Below are 26,777 nucleotides of genomic sequence, written 5' to 3' on the forward strand. Positions count from 1 at the left end.
CTTTACCCATAAGAGTTCGCATACACCTAGAGCCATAGCTCTAAATTCCGCCTCAGCACTAGATCTAGCCACCATCCCTTGCTTTTTTCTCCTCCAGGATATCAGATTTCCTCCTAGGAATACACAGTACTCAGTTGTAGATCTTCAGTCAACTAGAGAACCACCATAATCAGCATCTGTATAGCCCTAAAGCTTTAAGTCTGTTGCTAGAGTGAATATGATCCCTTTTTCCAGGCGTAGCCTCAAGATAGCATAAAATCTTCCTTACTGTTGCCATACGTTCTTTATTATGATCATGCATAAACTGGCTGACTAGGCTGACAGCAAATGATATGTCAAGCCTAGTATGTGATAGATATATTAATCGCCCTACCAAGCATTGAAATTTCCCTTTGTCCACTTCTTGACCACCCTTATTAGCTTGTAATTTTGTATTGGGATCAACTGGTGTCCTTCCTCCTTTTCCTCCTAATAACCCTATTTCATCAAGCAAATCCAAGACATATTTTCATTGTGATAGAAAAATACCTTCCTTTGAGTGTGCCACTTCTATACCTAAGAAGTATCGTAATTGGCCGAGGTCTTTGATTTCAAATTCCTAAGCTAAGTTTTGTTTGAGACAACCTTACTCAATTGTGTAATTCCTTGTCACAACAATATCATCCACATAGACAAGTGAAATTGTTACCTTCTCTCCTGAATGCTTGATAAATAGGGTGTGGTCTCCTCGGCTTTGGTGGTATCCCATAGAAAGCATGGCTTTTGAAAATCTTCCAAACCATGCACGAGGGGACTGTTTGAGCCCATATAGGTCTTTCTTGAGTTTACAAACTTGATTCTTCCCATCTCCTTCATGTTCAAAACTTGGAAGGATTTCCATAAAAACCTCTTCCTCTAAATCTCCGTGTAAGAAGGCATTTTTGACATCAAATTATTGCAATTTCCATCAAAATTTAGCTGTCAATGCTATGAGAATTCTCACTGTAGTCATTCTGGCCACAGGAGCAAAAGTTTCTAGATAATCGATACTATAAGACTGAGTATAACCCTTGACCACTAGGCGGGCCTTATACCTGTCAAGAGTTCCATCGGCCCTGCATTTGACAATAAAAATCCATCTACAGGCCACTGGTTTTGTATCCCTTGGTCTAGGAACTAACTCCTAGGTTTGGTTCCTCTCTAGTGCATCCATTTCTTCTAACATGGCCTTTTTCCAGTTATGATCTTTCACAACTTCTTCTACTGATTTGAGAATAGCAATTGCATCCAATGATGTTAGGAAGCTTTGATGTTGAGGGGATACACGGTGGTATGATAGATAAGAAGCTAATGGATGTTTGGTACAAGTTCTAACACCTTTTCGGATGGCAATTGGAAGGTCCAAGTCTAGGAGTTCTAGTTGAGGTTGAGATATGGACTGAGGTTGAGATATATATTAGGAACTGATGATGTGCTTGGTTGCAATTCTTCAATGGATTGCCTTCTTTTGTACACATAAGGAGAACCTTTATATCTTATAGGAGAACTAAGCCTCGAGTGAACTTGTTCCGTAGGATGATCAGTTGGTAAGGGTTGAGGTGTCATAAGGGCGGGTATCTTGGGAAGGAAGACCCTGACCGACTGCTCATGTTTCGAGACTAGTATTTAGAAACTCCCAATCCATATCTACAAGTTTGATATCTGCTGGCCTTGTGGGAATAGGAGCAAAATAGGGTTGAGATTCACTGAATGTGACATCTTTTGAAACATAGAACTTTCGGGTGTTTGGGTGGTAGCACTTATACCCTTTTGTGTTGGAGAATATCCAAGGGAAGATGCACTTAAGAGCCCTAGGGTCCAACTTGTCTCTATGGATTTTGAGTAATGTGAACAAAACATACACATCCAAACACTCTTAAGGGTAATTCAGTATGAAGATTAAGGTCTAGGAAAAATGAAGTTAAACATTGGAAAGGACTTTGACCATTAAGAACCATAGATGGTACCCTATTAATGACATAAGTAGCAGTCAACACTGCTTCTCCCCAAAAATATTTTAGCACATGATGATGATGAAGTAAGGTTCGGGTGACATTGAGAAGATGATGCATCTTTCTCTCTACCACCCCATTTTGTAGGGGCATATCAATGCAAGATGACTCAAGTATGATACCCTCTTGTTGGAAATAATTGTGCAAGTGAGTGTTAAAATAATCATTTGCATTGTTTGTTCTAAACCTTTTTATAATAGTCCCAAATTGGGTTTGAATCATTTTGCAAAATGTGATCAACACAAACCCAATAGCAGGCTTATCTTTTAGAAGAAATACCCAACACATTCGAGTGCAATCATTGATAAATGTGAGAAACCATTTTTCCCCAGAACAATTGGGCATTCTGGACGGTCCCTAAACATTAGAATGAATCAAGTAGAATGGTTTTGAAGATAAATTGTTACTAATTGGAAACGAGACTCCATGATGTTTAGCAACAATGCATTCATCACACCTAAGACTACTAGGATCTAACGAATTAAACAAATCTGAAAATAATTGTTTTAACACTCTAAATGGAGGATGATCTAGTCTAAAATGGTGTAACCATATAGAAGATAAGTTAGAGGTTGACTGGGAGGAAGAAGAAAAAGCCACAAGTTGTTGTTGTCTCCTTGTAGAACAATCATTCTCCCCATCCAAGATATAGAGCCCATTTCGAACTTTAGCCACACCAATCATCTACCCCCTTTTCTTGTCCTGAAACTTACACATTGAAGGTGAGAAAACAGCCAAACAGTCAAGATTTTGGGTTAGTTTATGTATAGAGATTAAGCTGGTAGTTAGAGCTGGAACATGAAGAACTTGTTCAAGGGAAAGCTGAGAGTTTAATGATACTTTGTCTTTACCTAAGATAGGGACAATGGTTCCATTGGCAATCATGATATGTTTGGTAGGCTCAAGGGTGTCATAGGTCACAAAACAATGAATATTATGAGTCATGTGATTGGTAGCCCCTGAATCAAGGACCCAACTGCTATTCTTACCAATTTTAGAAGCTGAAAAAACTGTATAAGAAGGGAAGTTACCTTGGGAGTTACCTTGATGGGCTAAGGAGCAGGTTCCACCATCTTGAAATGTCCGGAGAAAGGCCTTTAACTTACCTAACTCCTTGGTATTAAGTTGGGTAAAATTAGTTTCTACTTCCCCTTTATCAGCCTCCTCTTCTTGTTCCTTGTTAACATGAAAACTTTGGGATTTCATGCTCTTGAAGCCTCCAATCCTGCTCAAGACTGTCTCCTTCCCATGTAGTTTAAAGCATGTTTCCCTAGTATGGCGGGGCTTTTTTCAAAAGCTACACCACTATGAATCTTGATTAGTAATAGGGTCGCAGTTCTGGAAGCCTGATCCTAATCAACCGGGGTTCTGAAACCCTGATTTTCTAGCTTTATTTCCTCTGTCTTCTTGCTTGCTGATCACTAGGGCTGATGCCTCGGTGGTATGTTCAGTTAGCAAAGCATATCTTCGATTTTCCTCATTCCTTACAATTGCAAAAACCTCATTTAGATTTGGGAGTTTATCCTTACCAAGAATTTGCACCCTTACATGGTCGAATTCAGGACTGAGTCCAGCTAGGAATTCAACAATTCGATCTCACTCAATTATTTGATTGAGTGTTGCAGCATCTTCTCGACATACCATCTTAATGGGCTGATATTGGTCAAGTTCCAGCCATAATCCTCTCATCAAGTTGTAATCCGTGACTGTGAGTTGGCTTTGTTTAGTAGGTGTGATCTTTGTTTTGACTTCAAAGATCATGGAAGCATCCTAGGTTTTGGAGTATGTCGGCTGTGTTGTCTCCCATACGGCTTTGGTTGTGCTCAAGAACATAAAGTTCCTATTAATTTTTGGTTGCATAGTGCCCTATAACAGAGACATGATGCGAGAATCATCTATGTCCCAGGCTATGTAAGTTGAATCTGTTTCCATAGGAGGGTTTCCAATTAGATGGTTACCCTTCCCACAGCCTTTAAGAAGAGTCTTCACTAATTGGGCTCATTGGAGGTAATTCTTTCCATCCAACCTATAAAATGGATGGACTATAGGTAATTCAGAGGCAAGAGGAACTTCACCAGCTACTGGAGAGTGATCCGGCTAGTGTCCTTCCACTAGATTTGTCTCACCGGTTGTAGGATTTGGACTTGCTACATCTGATAATTCTACCACCACGATCTAAGGAAGGCTAAAATCTCGAACTGCTGCCAAGGAGGACCATTCATAGCTTGAGAAGTCGGTGCATGTCTGAGGTCTCGGCATCAGGTTGCACCGATGCTTCTGCTATCTCAGTCTCCAATTGATCTGCAAAGGTAGCAATGCCTTGTGAAGATCTCAAAGGCTCTCCCCCCTACAGACTCACGAACCTCCTCAATTGGCTACAAGATCGCCAGCGAAGGGATTAAAGACGGCTAGTGTGAGGAAACAACTTCCTGTCTTGATCTCTTGTTCTATCTTTGTAAAAGGTTCCCAGAACCTTCATCCCCAGTAGCTCTTGCTCGCTACTCATGCTCCCAGGCCAACGAGCACATTTCTTTGCAACCTGCTCCCTTAAAGCATTCTTCAATCGATTCATCTTTCCCCAATCAAGGACGATACGTTATTCGACAGATTCTTCTAGGAAGGATCGCATCAGGCGACTATTGCTCCAAGAGAAAATCTAAGCCTTCTTTGAGATGAGTCCAATGCGCGCGAATCTCTAATCAAAGGGGAGGACCAATGGGGACCTTTGAGGACCACTAGTTATTTAAAGACTCCCGCATCCGAACACTGAGCCAATGCTTCATGATTGCACACGCTCTCCTTTTGGTCTTTTTTCGTGCTCTTTTCAAAAAATCTCTCTGTATTCTCCTCCAGAACAGCTCTCATTTCTTCTTTCTAGTCAAGGCATGCACCCAGAGCGAGCCTTGGCTCCTTCGGAATAACTCCCCTATCTTATCTACTCTTCCCTCTAACTTTCAACTAGAGCAAAAAGTGGAGAGCCATTGTTGTGGCATAGCATCCTAGGAAAGTCCTTCCCAAGTAGCCAGTGCATCAGCTGCCCTTTCATCCATTTAGCATTAGTTCAAGACCAGCTTCTCAAACCTGCATGTCATAGTTCCCCCTGATTGAGACATGCTCCCAGAAGGAACCCAAGGAGATACGTCCCTTGTCTATATTATCTCGCATAGCCTCGCAGCAATGTGGCTCGCCTGTTTTAGGCCCTCTTCCTTTCAAGGGTCTTTCCCCACCGAGGAAGGGGGTTTCTCCCAAAGGCCCTTTCGAGCTTAACCTTGGGACAACACCACGAACGAGGGAGACGCACTACCCTTTCACAGGAAAGAGCACCACGCCCTCACATGGGCGTCATGTGTCCCTGTCAACGTAATGTCCATAAATAGCCCCCCCAACTCTCCAATTACTGGAAGAGGGAGTCCAGACAGGTCTAAGCAAGCACCACACACTTACACCAAAGCCAACACCGTTAGCAATAGCAAACATCCCTCCCGCACAACATTTTTACATTTTCTACTGCTGCTACATCTTGCACTACATGAAGACCTCATTTGACTTAAGCATCGGATGGCTTGCGTGGGAGAAATCCCCGCGTGCCTCTAACTACTTTTTGTCTTGCATATATGTCCATAATGTGAAGGATCTCCTAACGTCAAGCAACAATCCTAGTCCTTTCGATTCCATAGCTCTCCCAGCCAAAGGATCGAGCCCTTTCCCATGTAAGTTTTTCTTTTTCTTTTTTTTCACTCGTTAAAACCTAACTAGAAATGATCAGAAAAAATTAAAAGAAATTTTAGAAAATAATAGAACACCTAATTATTTAGTTAAATAGTAATGGTTATTGTTATTTATGATTTTATATGTTTGCATTTACCTTTTTATAGGTATGTATTGAAAATAATGATGTATAAGATTTTTATATAGATTTTTTAAATGGGCACCTAGCATCCAAAAGGCCCATGCCTATGCCTTAAGCCTAAGCTCCAAGCACTCTTGCACCTTAGTGCGCCTTAAGCCTTTGACAACCATGGCCGAGAGAGAGAAAGAGAAAAGTTTACTCTTTAACTTGAACGAAGGCTTACTCTCTCTTCTCTTGCTTTTACAAACTAAAGCTTCTCTTCCTAGAAAAAATTGTCACAACCCCAAGGGCATATTAGTAATAGTAGATTACATGTATTTGCTAAGTGTTATACTTTATGGCTTTACTTGTTATACCTTTCAGTTAGATAGCCTATAAATACGCTAAAGTAGGAGAGAAGGCGACATTGATGAATGATAATTAACTCTGTTTCCCTCTCAAATTATGTTTCCCTCTCAAGTAGGAGAGAAGGCGGCATTGATGAATGATAATTAACTCTTTTTTGTCTAGACTCTCCCCCTCTGTTTTGTTTAGACTCTCCCCCTTTCTTCTAAATTCTCACTCAATACTTCTGATTTCTCCCTCCATTTCTGTCTAATTCTCCTTCGGATTCTTTCAATTTTCCATCCAAACCCTAGGTTGTGACATTTGGTATCAGAGCCACTCAGTTCTCGGTTGTGATTTCGGCAAAAGCAGTTAAGTTTGGTCACTGTAATCCATTGGTCCACACTTCTTGGCGTGATTCCAAGCAAAGTAGCTAATCCTTTGAAGGTGAAGCGAAGCAAGCAATTCTATACTGAAACGAAACTGATCAAGTCATGGGAGGTGATTCAAGAAGCTGAGCTAGTGGTGATTCTCAGGCTGCTGATTTCTCAATTCCAACGCTGTTAATTTCTGATGTAGGCTAGTAGCAATTCTCAAGTTGTTGATTTCTCAATTCCAATGCTGCTAGTTTTCGATGCAGAGAATTCTAGTCATTCTTGTTCAAAATTGAAAGGCAAAGCAGTCAGGAGATAGTCAATTGTGAATAGGAAGCAAAACCGGAGGATTGTTGATTTACATGCGGACCATCAACGATTGTTGATTGATCCAAAACAATCGATCCTAATCCTAGCTGCATTTGGAGGCGATTCAATGACAAACTCAATCATCTCAGATCTCAGTGTCGATCAATTCAGGAAACGATTTTAGATCAAAGTCAGCCATAACTTAGCAACAATTCAATGCGATTAAGTGGAGCCAATTCATAGGAGACATCTGCAATTCTAGGCAACTCATAGGAACAAATTTCGAACCGGAATTCAGGAGATTCCCGAGCGACAGGTCTCGATAGTTGGATCTGATAGCGACAATATCATGAGGCTATTCCTCTGTTGTTAATTGAAACAGTGCTAAGTGATTTTTGGCGAGCTAGATCAAAGTCAAGATATCGTTGGAAATCGCCCTTGCAGGAAGTTGGATTAGAATCAACTTTCTCGATTCCTCAGGAGACTGCAACAGAGCAATTCCTTGGTCGTCAACTCCTTCTGCTCTAGTTAATCGAGGTCCAGAATTGAAGGCGGAGTAGATCCAGATCTCAGCGGATTCCATTTGAGGCAGAATTAGGTTCGCTAATATTGAAGCCGCTTAGGAGGCAGGCCAAGTTTACCAGACCGAATTTAGGTTTCTAAGGAGATCCTTAGAAGCTGATCAAAAAGCCATTACAGAGGAGAATTTGCAAGGATTTGAACTAAGAAGATGGATACAAGAATTGTGAATATTTTAGACAAAATTGGCAACACTATGGCTAGAATTAACAGCAAATTGAAAGGTCCATGTTAACCTTAGGACTCTTAGATTATACCCTTAGGCGAGAAAACCCTCACATAAACCCTCTCCAACACTCTCAGATGCAATTAAAATATAAGAACAGAAAACGTTGAACAACAGAAAAGTAAATAACAGAATTGAAAAGATCAAACCAAACAGCATTGGGCGCAGATTTATCCTAGTTTGGAATGCCTTTGGCAATCCTACATCCAGCCTTCAAACACCCACCAAGAGCAGCCTTTTATTATGATGAAATTGATCAGTACAAAACTCAAGCCCTCTCTCAATCCTATCGCTCAAGTACAACCCTTGTTCACTCCAAGAAAGCTCAAGAACACAATATACATGCCTCAGTTTCTTTAGAACAAAAATACTCACAATAGTAACCGAGAACTTGACAAGAGAGATGATTTTCTAGACTGCCGCCTTACTCTCTTATTTATAGAGGAGGCGGAACCCCCCATATAACTAATAACTATAGGGAATTTACAGTTAGACCCCCAAAGTTTACATTAATTACACTTTGACTTAAGAAACCCTAACTGTCTAATAACTTCTAGCCAAAAACCATCAACGCTCCACTAATCTTCTAATCAGAAAACTCTAGGCAAACCTCAACAGTCTATAAAGCAAGTTTGATGAATTTTTTATAATGTTTACTAAGAAGGATTAGGTTAGAGATGAAAATTACAAAGAGGAGCTCAATAAGCTGAAACAAGAGAACTTGGTTATGGAGTACTTGGTCAGGTTTGAGAAATTGAAAGCACTTGTGTTCAATTCCCATCCAACCTTGACCAAGCCTTATTTTGTATCAAAATTCATTAATGGTCTTGATGATGGGTTGAGGCTTACTACGAAAATAATCTATCCTGCCACAGTACAACAAGTAGCTAAGAAGGCTAGGCTGCAAGCATTGGCATTGGAAGCCATTTACAGAAAGCATGGGTTGCTACCTAAAAGTTATCTTAAGAGCAGCTAACAGATTGAAGGAGCTTCTAAGGTTACATATCAAGTAGAGCAGGAATCTAAAGAAAAATCAGAGTTGGACCTGCCAGTTGTAACTAAAGACTTCGACAAGGAAGAGAAAGCAGACAAGGATATCAGTGAGGAGCACATTTTAAATTTGCAGGAAGCTGAGGAAGTAGCATTGGAAGATGAGGATGGCGATGAAGATAGCTTCCATGCCACTGATGAGAGACAAGCATGCAATGAGGACTTGGACCAAAGGAAGAAGTCGGAGATTGAGGAAAGGCATTCTTTCGCTATAACTTCTGTTAGGAGGAATGGTTTTGAGGAAGAGGGTCCTAAGGATATTGTTCCTTTGCCTTTGGTTATGAGGAGTTCATAGCTTGGGTTAAAGTAGGTATCAAACAGTTCTTGGTACTAGTTTTGGCAAAGAAGGAACAATTTAAGCTAACTGAACAGAGGAATTGCCATAAGGTTTGGAAGAAGATGGAAGAAAAGGTTCCTACCGGACTACTTATTGTTATAACTTACTAGCATAATTCCTGTATGAAGACCTTTGAGGTATATATTTTACTTTCGCGAGAAAAAAAAAAAAGGAACAAAAGCGTGAAGAGGAAGAGACCTAGAAGGAGAAAGAAAGAAAGAAGGATAAATCAAATAGTGAAGACAAGGATTGGATGAAGAGCAGGGCCAAAAGCTGTGAATTCTTGGGGACAAGAACTCTCTCAAGAAGGGGGAAATTGTCACAATCCCAAGGGCATATTAGTAATAGTAGATTACATGTATTTGTTAGATGTTGTACTTTGCTGCTTTAATTGTTGTACCTTTCAGTTAGATAGCCTATAAATAGGTTAAAGTAGGAGAGAAGAAGGTATTGATGAATGATAGTTGACTCTGTTTCCCTCTCAAATTCTCTTTTCCTCTCTGTTTCATATGAACTCTCCCCCTTTCTTTTGAATTCTCCCTCATTTCTTATGATTTCTCCCTTCATTTCTATCTAATTCTCCTTCGGATTCTTCCAATTTCCCATCCAAACCCTAGGAAAACCCTAGGTCGTGACAAAAACAAAAACAAAATGGCACCTCACCTACAAGGTTAAGGCTGCATAAAATTGGCATCCCCCAGAACTTGCAATGTCAAAGCTTTGCACACTCGGTTCACCTTTGATAGCTCCTCACCCACATGGAGAAAACCCAGACAATACCAAGTCACAGTGCAACTCTCTACCCAGCCACACAGCAAAGAGGAAGCTGATCAAAAGACCCCATGAACTTGCATTTGAAAGTATATGCCTTCTGTCAATAGTACAATTCTTACCATGAATTACAGCCCTACACCAACAACCCCCCCCCCCCCCCCCCCCAACCAAAAAAAAGGGGGAAATAAAAAAATAAAAAGGCTTGGAGGAAGCTTTAGAAGTCAACTTTAGGGGAAGAAAACCTGCAGGACACACAATGCTACACAAATGGTTTTTCCCTCAAAATGGTCAGACTAGGACCGTCAGACTAGGACCAAGTCCACCAAATCACATCCTTCGCCATTCTTAGATAATGGAACAGCTCCATTAAAGCCTCCAACTCCCATCACTCAGCTTAGTGTAAACCAATATTCCAATACACATGAAAGTCTTCAAAATCAAGGCGTTCACTAATGTTGTCTACTTGTTATGCACCACATGAGCAAGAGCTGGTTAATCTTCTCCAATCTCAGATAAGCACAATTGGGATTCAAAACTCACTCTCCCCTCTTCCCACTTTAAACTCAGTTAATTACCTTAGCTCAGTTGAGGATAAGACACATGATCATATGAGACACGCAATCATACGAGAGCCATCCCATTATCAAAAACAACTTAGGGAGAACTTTCGTAAGTCAACTAAGACAATTTGAACCCTATCCCATTCTTCTCCTCCTCCCTTTTCAACAAACCACAATTGCCAGACCACTTAAATTTCAATCATAAAACCCTATCTAATCAAATCTAAGTCATCCTCAAGTCTTTTCCCCTCATTGTTAACCTTTAAAAGTTAACTAAAACCCTCAAAGACTTCTTGAAGGACCTTTTCTGCCTTTCAGGGAATCAAAGCCAAATCTAGCAGAAAGTCACCTCAAAATGATATGAACTCTCATCTATGAACCAGATTCCAAAAATTAGAAGCTTTTTCGTGATCAATACCCTCCAGAAAACCATATTGAAGGCATATTTAGGCAAAGTTTCCAAGTTATCCTGCATCATAAATCCCTTGCCAATAATTTAAATATTGTGAATAGTGGCATGAATTGTGTAGAAAGGCTAGGCAAGCTATTCTCATTAAGTCAGAGTATTTACCTCCCTCCCTGCCCCCACCTCTACACGTAATAGATATTACTTCTCCAGTTTCTAAGCATTTTCTCATATGTCTCAATCAGTATTCTTCTCCAACCCATAACTCAACTCAACTCAACTGAAAACATTTATGAACTACCTAGATCTAATCCATATAGATCACCCTCCATTCTGCTTGTCAAAGCCAACTCTTTTATTGTTCTCTCTAAAACCCCAGAGCATGTAAACCCAAATAGTAGGAAAAGAAGCCACTAACCCCAAATAGAATCTAATTCTTTGACAAACAACAAAATGGATAGTACAAAATCCAACTACCCCATATACTTGAAGAGGCAAGAACCAGAAATGACAACAGAAAAGAAAAACAGGTGGTCTCACTTATTGACACTTCAACATGCCCTTGAGTAATTGGAAAGTAACAACAAGAATAATAGAGAAACAGAGATCTCTAAGTCCAATTAAAACTCTTTCTACCAAGCCTCACCCAATTAAAACTATAATATTAGGAAGGTGAATGTTGCTCCTCAAGGGACATACATATCCACATGATCTAAGAACCTCAATTGATACTACAAGTATTTTGGCCATGTTAAAGGGAACAAATGAAAAAATTTGTACATGGCTAATTCTAGATCATACCCCAAAGAGAGAAAAACAAGTTTAAACACCAAAAAAAAAAGAAAGAAAAAGTCCTTGGCCTAGAAAAGGACTTACTCAATAATTGATTGGCGTAAGACACCTGGAAGCACACCATCTCCGATTGGGGCTGTTTGTATTTCAAAAGGATATGCAGTGCAGTCATGCATGTCTTCCCCCCTCTCATTGTTGCTACTATCATTGTGATCCTGTGACCAAAATTTCAGAGAGGATTCAACAACTATAAATTCACTAACAAAAGAAACGTAAATAATATATAAATGCACATCAGAAGTGATCAAACTTCAAGACAATTAAAATGGTTCCATAAACCTAAAAATTTTGAGGCTTTCCACTGGCAATGCAACATCAATGCAAAAGCCACAAAGCTTGTCAACTGCATTTGATTGGATAAATTCTTTGGAAATACACAAACTATGCAATAAATAAACCTTGAAACATGCACCAACTATTTCTTATCTCAAAATTTCTATGGAAATACACAAAGGGGACCCAAATGGCACGCTTTTTTCTTCCTTTCACCAAACATCTAGCCTCACAACAATATAAAAGCTTAAGGAACTCTTATTAGCACAACTCATGCACCCAGAAGGGAAAGAAGACAGGCCAATTCTTCCATTTCTGCATTGTAACTTAGTAACTTATTCCCCCACATAAAATGGAAATTAGCAATGCACTATCTTTGCCAAATTGTCAAGGGACAAAATGGAATCTAAAGTAGTACACAGAAAAATAAAATAAAAAAATAAAGAAAGAAATAAAAGAAAAACCACCCTGGCACCCTAACTTTGAGAATTGCAGCTGTACAAAAATAATTACATGCTCCATCAAAGAAAAAATATTGGTAGAATATCCAGAAGGGCTTTGAACTTCCATCTTATCATATTCATCACATTCCTATGCACCTCAACATCATACAAGAATGCAAAGAATCACAAGCAACCTCAACTTACATACTAGAAAGTTCTAACTAAGAGAGGCTCTCATATGCAATATCCAAAATTAGAAAATCAACAACCAACTGATCCTTGATGATAGCAACATGAAATAAGGTAGGTCAAATAGAAAAATGTAATGGCAATAAACAATTATAGGGCCAAAAATATCCTCATCTATTACCTAGAGAAAAACATATAAAGTAGCAAGTATTATAGAAACATAAACCTATATATGTGTGTGTGAATCATGATTAACTGCAATTTTCCACTATTAGTCCTCCATCCTCAAAATTCATATCTCTACATATTTGGAAACTGTGTCACAAGCTTAATCTTCCAGCACCCATGCATCAATTAAGCTTCTCAATTTAAGCTCGGCCTTACTCCTCCTAAAGGTACTGAAAGGTACTGTTAGCTTAAAAGAACATATAAGAGAATGGCAAAGGAAACATTCAAGGGTGTTTTGGAAAGGGATCTTGTATTACCCTCCAAATGATTACACCTCTCTTGGATGCTTTCATAAATGAAGCCTTTCCCTATTTATAGGCATCCATGGTAAGAATGTGTGGCTAGGGTTGTACCACATGTCACTCATCTAATGTGCACGTAAAGATATTTACACAACTTACTAGGAAAGTCTAGAAATATCTACAATACCCTACTCTTCTTTAGAATCTTCTAGGGACCCTAGAATCTTTTAGAGAACTCTGGTGACCTCAAGAATTTCTAATACCTTCTAGCACCATCTAGCATACACTAGATACTTCTAGAATGTTCTAGAATAATCTAGAAGCATCTAGAATTCTCTAGATATCTCTACAAAATTTCACATTCTTTTAGTTACTCTTACACTTTAGGTGTGTTCTCTACTATAAATAGCTAAGATCAACAACCATTGACACTATATCTTTGACAAAAAAGGGTATGGTACACTAAGTACCCCTGAAGTTTGACAAAATGACAGAAGCCCCCTTGACATATTTAAAATAACATGGACCTCCCTTGAGATTATTTATCATGAATCATTTACCCCCTTATAGTGAATAAAAGTTTGTTAATTTTTCAAAAATGTCCAAACTATCCTCCATTCTCTCACTCTGCTCATCCTCTCTCTTATGTATTTACAGACAAAAAAATTTAAAAAAATAAAAACACCATTGTGGTGGTTGGCCACCACTACCATCATCAACCAACACCTTCAGCAGAGGAACTAAGTTCCTCCAGTAAAGTCGTTAAAAGAACCCAAGTTTTTAGGCTCCTTCAGTTGAGAAAGAGAGAAAGAGATAAGCACCGACAATCTCCTCCTTCCACCGCAAGCTCCATCGCCACCATACCATTACAAAGCATTGCATTACCACCGCGCTCCGACGCAAGCACCATAGTCAGATATTACTGTCTACCACTACTCTTCACCATTCTAACCAATCTCCATTTTTCTTATCAATCATGACAACGAGCATCGCTACCTCCTCTATGACACCGTGGCTAAGCCACCACTACCATCCCCTAATCAAGCACCACCAGATCCATCCTTAATCTCTCTTCAGATGGCAACTATCACCATCACTGTCCAACATTGCTAACGCTATGATCTCTCTCTCTCTCTCTCTCTCTCTCTCTCTCTCTCTCGTGTCACCACTCACCATTAAGTTCTTCGATTTGCAAAGAAAACCCTTCTTTGCAAATCGAAGGGTCTTGATTTGCAAAGATGATGTTGTTGTCAAAGAGGGGGACAGACGCCAGAGAGGACAATCTGCGAGAGAGAGAGAGAGAGAGAAGACTAAGATATTGAGGGCAAAATGGTTATTTTATGCAATAACTTAATGGTAAGGGAGGTCTTTGTCATTTTGAATATGTAGAACGGGTGAGTGTTCCCTCTTTTCATCTTTTCTCCATGGTTTTCTTTGCCCCTTGGTGAAATCTAGTCTTCATGAGTATATATATATGTACTCACTTGCATAAGGGGTGAACTGATTGGTTACAACCAATAGTTGAGATCAAAGTAGCTATTTATTCAAGTATGTTGCTGTTAGTGTTTTTGGATTTATGAGTAACTCCTCTTCTCTTGATTCTTTCGATTGTAGTAGTATAGCTTATTAGTCTTCTTCTTTACATTGAACCTCAAATTTTCTCTTTTCACCAAAACCCCAAATCTGATTGTTCTTGTGAACCAAAATATAATACTTAACCAAAATAAAGGCAATTGAAAATGCATTGATTGTGAATTTAACATGATCCCTTCTTTTTTCTTCTCCGCTACAAGTATGTTACCAAATGATGCAAATCTCATAGGTTTAAACAATGGTTCTTCATCGCATTTCACAATCCCACAAGGTAAGAGTGAACTTCTCGCAATCAGACATGAAATTGTTGGTTCCCAAAGAAAGAAATAAGGAAACTTGGCTAGCATCTCAAAGAGGGTTGTTAGTCAAGCTATCCTTAATTTAAGCCAATAATATCTTCAACTTTTGGGAATTTCTAAATCTGTTTTTTGGAATCTTTCCTATATTGTTTAGGAAACTTCCTATTTGTGTATAGTCAAATCTTTCCTATTGTTTAGCCTTCGTAAATTCTTCCTATGTTGTACATTCCTCATCTCTATAAGAGGACTTGTATTTTACGAATGAAGTAATGAAAAATATACTCAGTTTTCACATGATATCAAAGCCATAGTGATCTGCCTTCATTATCTTCTTAATCTAGTCAATAGATTGTGTGCCTTCATTGCCACAGTATTGTTTTTGGTTTGATTCCAGTTTATCAGCCATTAATCTTCTCCACTACGTTAGAAATTTCAAAAATCACTCCTCCAATGGCAACAAGAGATACTGTTCTGTTTGATCCACCTACGGGAAACATCTCAGCTTGTTGTGAGATCCAAGATCTGGCAAAGAGATCTCTTCTGTAATTGAGGAAGAGTTTGAATTGGCAGGAAAGAGAATTGAGAGAATTTGAGAAAGAGAGAGACGAGTAGAAGGAAGAGAGAGAAAATATCAATGGAATAAACCTCACATGATCCCCATCCTCTAGTGATCTTCTTATTTATAGGAGAGTTACATTCTAGAGAATTCTCCATAACAAACTCTCGGCAATTAGGACCCAAGTGGCCATGTGCGCTTGGGGCTCTAATTACCCCTATAGCACTGCTAATTACAATCATATCCCACCCCTAATTACAGTAGTGCCCTCAAGCTATGACACTTGTGTCTTTTCGGTGTGAGCATTGTTTTCTTGCCAAACGAACCCACAACAATCACCCAATCCATCGTTACACACCTTTCAAACCCTTTTAACTCATTCATAATGACATTTGGGGACCTACACGCATTCCAAATTTGTCTAGTGCAAGATGGTTTGTCACTTTTATTGACAACCATACAAGGGTTTGTTGGGTATATCTTATGAAAGAGAAATATGAGGTTTGTGCTATCTTCCAAAGTTTCCATAAACTCATTCTCACTAATTTTCAGTCCCCTATTTGTATTCTTAGGACTGATAATAGCCGTGAATATTTTTCTCATTTCTTCACCCAATACCTCACCACTCCATGGGATTTTTCACCAAAGTACTTGTCCCTACACACCGCAACAAAATGGGGTGACAAAGAGAAAAAATCACCATTTACTTGAGGTTGCTCGTTCCTTAATGTTCATCAATTTTGTCCCTAACAAGTATTGGGAGAAGCTGTCATAACTGCTTCTTACCTAATAAACCATTTACCATCCAAAGTCCTCAACTACCGAACCCCCTTGCACACCCTTTTGGCCACATTCCCTCATGTCCGACTCTTAAGTTCTCTCTCTCCCAAGGTGTTTGGCTACATTATGTATGTTCACCATGTCAATCCTACTCGTCTCCTACTCGTCACAAACTTGAGCCAAAAGCCCTCAAATGCATCTTTATTGGCTATTCCCCGACTCAAAAGGGATACAAATGCTACTATCCACTCTCACAAAAGTTTTGTCTCTTGTGATGTGACCTTTGTTGAAGACCAATTCTTTTACCCAAGTGCTTCCATTCAAGGGGAGATATCAAAGGAAGAGTGTCATTGGGATCCCATTGTTTCTATGCCTATTTCACTTCCACCTATCTCTCTTTCACCTTCTTCAAATTCTGACCTAACCCAGCCTGTTGTTCCTAATCTCACCCAACCAGCTACCCTTAAACAGCCCAAACCAACTTCTCCAAAGTGGAAGGAACTTGTTATGGAATAAATAAAGGCATTGATTGGAAACCATACATGGGATCGTAGAATCACCCAAAGACAAGAAAGTAGTGGGATGCAAGTGGGTATTTACAGTCAGATGGGAGTATTAACAGATACAATGCGAGATTGGTAGCTCAAGGGTTCACACAAACCTATGAAATTGATTATGAGGAGACATTTGCTCCTATGGCAAAGCTAAACTCCATAAGGGTGTTGTTATCCCTTGCTATTAATTTGGGTTGGGAACTATTTCAACTAGACATCAAGAATGCTTTTCTCAATGGTGAGTAGGAAGAAGAAATTTATATGAAGATTCCACTAAGTTTTGAGAAATGAGAAAGGGTTGGAAAAGTATGTAAGCTATATCGCTCGCTCTATGGATTAAAACAGTCACCGAGAGCCTGATTTAAGAGGTTTAGTTATACACTTACAGGGTTTGGTACAAGCAAGGGGAAGTAGATCATACTTTGTTTACTAAACATACAGCTAGTGGAAAACAATCCATTTTGATTATGTATGTGAATGATATTATAATCACTGGTGATGACATTCAAGAAATTGATGCACTTAAACAACGATTGAGAGTTGAATTTGAGGTCAAAAACTTGGGCACCATGAGATATTTCTTAGGAATTGAAGTGGCCAGAAGCAAACAAGACATTCTAATCTCCCAAAGAAAATATACACTTGATCTCCTAAAGGACATTGGAATGCTGGGAGTCGACCAACAGGTACACCTCTCGAAAGAAACTGCAAATGGAGGATAACTAAGAATGATCCCCCTATTGATAAAGGAATATATCAAATGCTAATTGGAAGAATTATTTATCTGTCTCTCACTTGTCCGGATGTTACTTATGCTGTGAGTATTGTAAGTCAATTCATGCACTCACCTACTCAATAACATACTGATGCAGTATATCACATCCAAAGGTACTTAAAGGGGACACCAGGGAAAGGGCTACTATTCCAGAAAAATGAAGCTAAAGGAGTTCAAGGTTTTGTTAATGTTGATTGAGCAGGTTCTGTAATGGACAGTAGATCAACATTTGGGTTTTGCATAAAATTGTCGGGAAATCTAGTTACCTGGAGGAGTAAGAAACAATCTATTGTGGCACGTAATAGTGCAAAGGCAGAATTTAGGGCTATTACCGAAGGAATTTGCGAGTTAATCTGGTTGGAGAGGCTGATGGAAGACCTACAAATGCCCTTAACTTTACCAACAAGGTTGTATAGTGATAGTAAGTCAGCTATCAGCATTATTAATAACATCATCCAGCATGACAGGATGAAGCATGTAAAGTGTTGAGGTGAGGTTTGCCTAAAGTTTTTCAATTGGAAGATCAATCGAAGCTATTAGACAGTTACGGTTTTTTAAGCCAAAGTGTAATTAATGTAAACCTTGGGATCTAACTGTAAATTCCCTATAGTTGTTAGTTTTAAGGGATTTTGCTTCCTCTATAAATAAGAGGGCAAGGTGGTAGTCGAGCATCATCGTCTTCTTTCTTTTCAAGTTTTCCGTTACTATTGTGAGTACATTTATTCTAGAGAAAGTGAGACTTGTGTATTGAGTTCTTGGGCTTTCTTGGAGTGAACAAGGGATTGTACTTGAGCGATAGGATTGTATGAGGGCTTGGATTTTGTACTGATCAAGTTTCTTCTCAATAAAAGCTGCTCGATTGGGGTGTTGGACTGTTGGATGTAGAGCCAATTAAATTGGCTTGAACCAAGATAAATATGTTGTGTCTCCTTTATGGTTTGATCTTTTCAATTCTGTTAATTTCTTTCTATTGTTCATTTTATGTTCTTATAATTCCACTGCATCCGTGAGTGTTGGAAAGGGTTTATGAGAGGGTTTCCTCGCCTAAGGGTATAATCTAATAGTCCTAAGGTTAACATAAAGATTGATAGAAGTTTTATAAAAAGGGAAATTGAACATGGTGGGATAAAATTCACTTATCATTCTACGGCTAGTCAAAAAGCAGATGTACTCACTAAGGCCATACTAAGATCAGGATTTGAATCTCTTATTAGCAAGCTGGGAAGGAGGGACATCTATTCACCAGCTTAAGGAAAAGTGTTGGAGAATCAAAAGTGACAACAATATCTTTAGTGTTTATTCCTTTTCATATTGTAATAAATTTATAGTTTAAGAAATCTTTCTAATTTTCTTACAGTTAACCTTCTAGATTAGGAAAGGAATCCTGTAGATATTATATCATCCTAGAATAGGAAACCAATGCTTTATATTCTTCAGCATCCTAGATTAGGCAATGTCTTCTGTATATATAGCTGAGAGAATGATGAAATCAGTGAGGATTGAATTCACTCTAAAACCCTATTTTGTTCAATTTGGAATCTCCTTGTATGTATATATATTCTTGCCATGTATGGTAAAATCATATGAATGAAGAAAATTCCCTTTCTCCACAAACTATATCTTCTAATTTACCATGACATCATCCACATTTCTAGTTTTACCAAACTAACATTACATATACTTAGAATTCCTACTCGCTTGAAGCCTTTGGATTCTAAAGGACCCTCCACAGTTTGAACTTAATATTAAAGCCCTTTTCTTTTCTTTTTTTTTCTTATTCACTAAAACAATATGATTTGCTAACAACATACACCAAGACACTTCTTCATAGATATGTTCTGTGAATTCATTCATCACAGAACAAAGTTGATTCATGCTTATAATAATATGTATCTTTTCTAAAACACTCCCCTAGTGCACAAGTAGGAAAATGGAAAGAAGAGAAAAATGAGTTTCTTGTTTCTATTCATGGTGCTATGCACATGAAAGAAGAGTGTGTAGAGCTACGGGATCAGACTAAGGCCAAGAGGAGCTGAAAACAAGGTTTTAGTAAAATTTTTGTTTTGTAAAATGCACTTACCTCAACTTTGGGGGGCCTTAAATGGAAATAACCCAAGCAATGGTGCAACAGTAGTGTCATGACGTTATTAGAATTTTGACCAAATTTAAACATTTAAGCCTTCCAGTCAAGTAATTTTTGTTTTTGGTATTTTTTCTTTTGGCAGTAATTTCATATCTAGACATTCTAAAGTAACCAGCTTTCCTAGCTATTCCATAATGTCACAGCCCAAGGGCATGACTGTAATTAGGGGAAAGATATAATTGTAATTAGTAGAGATTCTAAGGCTAGTAGGACTCCAAGTGCACATGGCCACTTGGTCGTAACTGCCGGGAGAGTTGGTTAGAAGAATTCTCTAGAGATGTAACTCACCTATAAATAAGATGAATGTATGAGATTGGGGATCATGTGAGAATTAATACCACTGATCTTTTCCCTCCTAATTCTCTCAATCTCTTTCTTTTTCTTTCTCTCTTCTTTCCCTCTCCTTTTCGTGTTTGTCTTTCCTGCCTATTCTTTGTTCTTCCTCAATTACAGAAGAACCTTCCTATCAGATTTGAGATCTGACAATTGGTATCAAAGTCAGCGATTCGATTGGAATAGGTTATGGCAGAAGGTACTAGGGCGAAGTAGATGGAGTCACAGTTGGATGCGATTGAAGTGTGTATGAGACAGAGCCAGGAGCAAGTGGACGATCGTCTGGAGACACTGGAGATGGGAATTCGGCAGACTCAGAAGGAGATAAACCAAAGTAGATCGGAGAATGCGACCAATCTGGATCGAACGGTCAACGGAATTAGGGAGGAATTTGTTGGATTAAGCCAGCAATTGAGTGTCGCCTTGAGCATGTTTGCTCGGCAGCCCAATGCTAGCTTACCAACGGACTTCCCTCCCAAGGCCTCCCTGGAGCCAATTCTGCCGACGCTAAGGAATAAGTTGAGGTCTCAAGATCAAATGGAGATAGGGGACAGGGGGGAAACAGAGGAGGAAATTTTCAATAGGGGAGTTGGGGGAGCTCTCTCCACACTTCAAGGACCGAGGATGGACATCCCTACGTTTGAACAAGATCGGCCTAGATGGTGGATTCGACGGTGTGAGAGGGTGTTCTACTAGTATAGAGTGGCAGAAAGGGAGAAGGTGAACATAGGCGCCACTTACCTGGACAATGTGGCCGAGGCTTGGTTTCAAAATTGGAGCGGAGGACGGGTAGAATGGAGTTGGCAGGAATTTGTGAGTGGCCTATGTAGCAAGTTTGGAGAAGTTTGGAGAGAAGACTCAGACCGATGTTATAGAAGGGTTCAACAAGCTCAAATAGAAGGGAACAATAGAGGAATATTAGGTAAGGTTCTAGAAACTAAGATCCTTACTCTCCTTGTCTCACCCTCCTTGGATGAAGCCTATTTCATGTCTAGTTTTATCAGTGGGTTGGATGATCAAATCCAACCCACCATGAAAATGCTCTATCCAACTTCAGTTAGGCAAGCAGCAGAGCAAGCCCACCTTCATGAGCTGGCCCTGGAAGCTTTCGCTAAGAAGCATAGGCTATCCCCTAAAGGAAATCGAGAGGAGACTTCTTACAGTGGGACGAATAGGGGAAGTACCCAGCCATGGCAGAGGAGTGGATCAATGGGAAGAAACCCATTGGCCCCAATCCCAGCCAAGGACTTGACCTTGGATTAGAAGAGGCAAATGGGGCTTTGTTTCCGTTGTGGTGAAAATTTTAGGCAAAGGCATCAGTGTAAGAGGATGATGTTAACTATGGAGGGCCAAGGAGAAGAGGATACTAAAGAAGGAGAGGAACCTGAAGGGCAGGTTGAGGAAGAAAGAGGGGAAATTTCCATACACGCCTTGCAAGGTTGTGCCTCGAGCAAGGTATTGCAGGTTAAAGGAATGGTGGGGAAAAGAAAGTTGGTGGTGCTCATTAACAGTGGCAGCACCCATAGTTTATTAGACGAAGAAATGGCCACTACCCTACAATGTGAATTGCAGGAGACTCCTGTTATGACCCTAAGATACAACAGTCATTAAGCATGCGCCAATTACTGATTTGTATTTTTTCTTAAATTCCTTTAGTTACATTTCTGTTTTAGATAAGAAGTTGTAATACTTTCAGTTACAAATGATAACTGAAAGCACTAACAATGAGAGTAGCTATATAAGCTACCCAAGAGGCTCTTTTGGAGGATATTAAGTAATAATTGATTGAATGCTTCTCTCTCTTCAGTTCTCTCTAAGATTTCTCTCTCGCATCTTTGTGCTCTTCTCTCCCTTCCTCTCTATTCCACTTCAATTCTTGCTGTCTCCCTCCAAGTTCTCTCTCTCTCTCCCGAATTCTTCTCAATTTTCCATCTAAACCCTAGCCAAACCCTAGGGTCATAACATTTGGTATCAGAGCCAAGTTTCCTCGGCAGCTTTCTTTATTGATTAATCTCTAATGGATCGATATCTGCTATCCCGCCGAGGTTGATTCTCGAAATTTGAAGGCTACTACGGAATCTAGTAGCAGCAGGCGAGTTCAAACGATAGATTGCAGAACTGATCAAGGCAGTAGGCGTTTCCGGAAGTGGCGGTGATTCCGACAATCCTTGGCAGTAAGTTTGGGAAGAAGCAACGATTTCTGACGATGCAAGCTGAAGTGGACGGTGATTGGGTGGTCAATCCATTGCGAATCTTGATTAGCATTGGTTGTGAGTAGATAGCGACCAATTGCAAGCCGGAGTTGAACTCGGATGGGGAAGGCAAAGCCGATCAAAGCAATTTCGGCTCGGAATTGAAGACGACGCGAGTCGGGAGAGTTCCGACAGTGATCAACGTATTCAGATTGATTTTTGGTAGCCGCAAAAACCAATCGTATCCTTAGGAAGACTGTAGCAAACCAGGATCATGACAACTTAGCTGCAACAGATCCAATGGTCCTCGACAGATCAGTAAGGGTCGGAATTGCAGGCAACGCAAGGCAAGCAACTCTCGGAACAGGTCTAGGTCACTGCATGTGACCGAGGTGGGAAGGAAGGTGCGATTGGAAACGGTCCAGGGGTGAATTTCGGCAATCTGGCAGAATTCTGACGAGTGGAATGATACTTCTCTGTTATTAATTTCCAACAGTGATTTTCATTTGAGATCTGGAGGCGACTTTGAAGTACTGTAACGGAGCCGATCGTCCCCTAGGCGGTGAGTCAGGCAGCTCCCAAGCGATCTTAACAGTGATCGAGGCAGAGTAGTTTGCTGAATTTAGATTCCAGTAAATTTAAATTGGCTGAACTTGAAGCTGCTAAGGTTATGGATTGGAAGCGATCGATTATCAATAGGTCTTGGCGATTTATCGAAGCAATTTCAGTGACTGAATTCTGGTGAATTTGGAGACCGAACAAATTCAATCAACAGCTAATTAGAACAGGTTATCTTCTGAATTTGTGGTTTTAGAGTTGCGCAGCGGAAGTGTTGATTTCAGAAGTTGCAGGCAAATTTCCGAAACTGATTAGGACAGGTTGTCTTCTGAAATTAACCAGAGCCGGCAGGTTGTTTGAAGGGTAATTGATTTGGAGGCCATCAGCAACAACTAAAGGCTGATTCAGATCCAGCCTTTTGGAATCTAAGGTTGCTGAATTTGAGTCGGTCACTCAAGCATGACAAATAGAGGTGGAATTGGTGTTGTTGGAAGCCCTAGATTTAGTAGCAGCAATAATGGAGTTGGTGGTTCTATTCCTAGCATTTTGCCAACTGCTGCAGCGATGGGTAACCGTAGTGCTGTTCCAAGACTTGGAGTGTCTCCAATTCTAGGAAATGTTGGTCCTCGAATAACCAGTTCAATGAGAAATAGGGTAGGTGGAGGAAGCATCAAGAGAAGCATGAGTTCTGGTGGAGGATTATCTATGCCTGGTCTTACTTCTCGCCTTAATTTAGCTGCCAGCAGTGGCTCTAGAAATTTAAGTATTCAAGGGCCTAACAAACTAATCAATGGTGTACTTCAACAAGCTTCTTCACAGGTGATCTCTATGCTAGGAAACTCCTATCCAACTGTTGGGGGGCCATTATCTCAGAGCCGTGTCCAGCTAACCAGCCATCCTAGTTCTGCTGGAGGGTCTCAAAGACAATTGGGTTCACTTTGTAAACAAGGCCTTGGAGTTAGTCCCATTGTTCAGCAAAACCAAGAGTTCAACAATGAAGATTTTCCGGCTTTACCAGGATTCATAGGTGGCAATGCTGATTATGCCATGGACATGTACCAAAAAGAACAGCTTCATGATAATAGTATATCTATGATGCAGTCTCAGCATTTCTCTATGGGAAGATCTGTTGGATTCAACTCAAGAGGAACTGAGGAAGTTGGGGAAAATGCTGTGCAATCATGGGAGAAAAGTTGCGCCAACTTCAAGCAAACACTGGATCGAATGGACGAATTGCTGGTTCGGCTTGCTAGGATGTTTCGGGTCAGTATTTCAACTAAAATGGAGGTTAATCGGACTGAGTTTGTGGAGGATCGAGGCGACCAGTTTGGAGAGAAGTTAATGACTGAAGCGATTGATGAATTTCACGAACTCAAACAGGTTGGATCGGTGATGGAGTATCAGGATAGGTTTGAAGAATTAAGGTCTTTGATGTTGACCTTGCAGCCTGCCTTAACGGAGAGATACTTTGTCTCCAATTTTATTAGAGGTCTAAAGGACGAATTGAGATCATTGGTTAAGATGATGATGCCTACAACTATGAAACAAGCGGCTGAGAAAGCAAGGGATCAAGAACCTTGGAAGCCATATTTCGAAAGAATGAGTTGCAGCCTAACAGATCTACTAAGAGCAGCCAACCGATTGAGGGAGTCTCTATAGCTACAAATCAGATCAAACACGAATCTAAGGAAAACTTGGAGTGGGACCAGCCAGTTGTAACAAAAAAATCCAACAAGGAGGAAAGAATGAGCAAGGATGTCGGTGGGAATCACAGTTTATATGTGCAGGAAGTAAGAGATACTCCAATGAAGGAGACCCCTACTGAAGATGAGGAAGGAACAGATGCTGGGAAGACGGTGGAGGAATTTGTTGTCGAGGAAAACAAGACTCTTGCTGTTGTGCTTGTTCAAATTTGGGGGGGAGAGCAACTGCATCAATTCTGGTTTTGGCTTGCAGAGCAATTTGAATCCCTCTATACTGTTGGAGATGATATGGTGGAAGGTATGACTAGTCAATTAAAATTAATTTTGATAGCAGCAGGGCATGGGTGGATGGTTGAACTAGGTGTTGCAACAAATCATAGTACTATTGTTTTTGGAGAAAAAGAAATGCGAAGGCAAAGGAAAAGGAAATCAAAAGCCAAGTACAAGAAAAGGCGAAGGAGAAACCAGGTAGTGAAGATGGGAATTGGATGAAGTAATTTCTTTTGAGGGGAGGCATGGAGAATCAATGACCAAAATCATTTTAGAGCCTTGCTGTGATTTCTTGAGGACAAGAAATCTTTTAAGGAGAGGGGATTGTTATGACCCTAAGATACAACAGTCATTAAGCATGCGGCAATTACTGATTTGTATTTTTTTTTGTATTCCTTTAGTTACATTTATGTTTTAGATAAGAAGTTGTAATACTTTCAGTTACAAATGATAACTGAAAGCACTAACAATGAGAGTAGCTATATAAGCTACCCGAGAGGCTCTTTTGGAGGATATTAAGTAATAATTGATTGAATGCTTCTCTCTCTTCAGTTCTCTCTAAGATTTCTCTCTCGCATCTTTGTGCTCTTCTCTCCCTTCCTCTCTATTCCACTTCTATTCTTGCTGTCTCCCTCCAAGTTCTCTCTCTCTCTCCCGAATTCTTCTTAATTTTCCATCTAAACCAAACCCTAGGGTCATAACAACTCCTCCCTTGTTTGTGTTGATAGCTAATGGGAGCAAGATGATGAGTCAATTCTCATGTAGGGGATTCCAATGGGTGATGAGTGGACACGAGATTACAACATATTTGATAATTCTCAGATTGGGAGGGTGCCATATAGTGCTAGGGATCGATTGGATGAGGACAGTGAGTCCCCTAGTATTTGACTTCAAAACTCTAGAAGTCACCTTCGAGATGGGGGAACAGAAGGTCACTCTTAGGGGCTGTCCGAAGAAAGGGGAGTACAAGGCAGTGTCAAGGAAGAAACTACAAAAGTTCCTGGAGCAAAGGGGAACCTCAATTGGGCGACTACACTCCCTATATGCCCTGGAGACAGAAACATATGGGTATGAGGACCAGCACCAAGGTAGACCAGGGAAAAGATGGTAGTCCCTACCCTGAGACATGGTATCAGCCACCCCACAGGTACACTCCTATGAATCAATTCATAAATTGTTGATGGAATTTGAGGAAATCTTTGCCAATCCCACAACCCTTCCCCCACACTGGTTCCTTTATCATTCCATTCACCTTAAATCTAACAGTAAACCGGTTAATCTAAGAGCCTATCGCTACTCCCCTGTTCAAAAGGCCAAGATTGAAAAACTTGTGAAGGATATGTTGAACAAATCCTTAATCTAATAGAGCCAAAGCCCATTTGCCTCACCAGTTCTCCTAGTTAAGAAAAAAGACGGATCATGGAGATTTTGTGTGGACTACAAACAGCTAAACTCCATAACCATCAAAAACAAATTCCCAATCCCTATCATTGATGACCTTCTTGATGAACTAACATGAGCATCCATTTTTTCTAAATTGGACCTTGCCTCAGGGTATCATCAGATTAGGATGAACCCAAATGACTGTCCAAAAACAACTTTCAAGACTCACCAAGGACATAATGAGTTCTTGGTTATGCCATTTGGACTCACAAATGTCCCTACAACCTTTCAAGCCTTGATGAACCACATAACCAATTACAGAGGAAGGGAATCACCCAAGTTGATGGGGTTTGATTACTGCATTCAGTACAGAAAGGGGAAGGAGAATTTGGTGGCAGATGCATTATCAAGACAGGAGAACACAACTACTTGCCATGCCATATTAGCCTTAGTCCCGGATTGGGTACAAGGCATCACACACAGTTATGAGCAGACCCCGTGGATTAAAGAGATGCTCACTAGGCTAGCAGTACACCCTCAAGAGGAGGCTGGGTATAATACCCATTCAAAGGGGGACTCCTAAGATACCACG

The 26,777-nt window shown here is 40.0% G+C and overlaps 1 protein-coding gene across 5 annotated transcripts in view; it reads right to left on the minus strand.

Annotated features, from left to right (window-relative positions):
* Positions 1-26,777, minus strand: part of LOC127797196 (uncharacterized) — a 51,983-nt gene that overhangs the window by 22,296 nt on the left and 2,910 nt on the right. For all 5 annotated transcript variants that reach the window (XM_052329830.1, XM_052329831.1, XM_052329829.1 and 2 more), the window contains exon 4: positions 11,696-11,826. In XM_052329830.1, the coding sequence (XP_052185790.1) occupies positions 11,696-11,826 (131 nt within the window). The remainder of the gene's footprint in view (positions 1-11,695; positions 11,827-26,777) is intronic.

This window comes from Diospyros lotus, chromosome 3, assembly GCF_014633365.1.
Source record: "Diospyros lotus cultivar Yz01 chromosome 3, ASM1463336v1, whole genome shotgun sequence".
NCBI lineage: Eukaryota > Viridiplantae > Streptophyta > Magnoliopsida > Ericales > Ebenaceae > Diospyros > Diospyros lotus.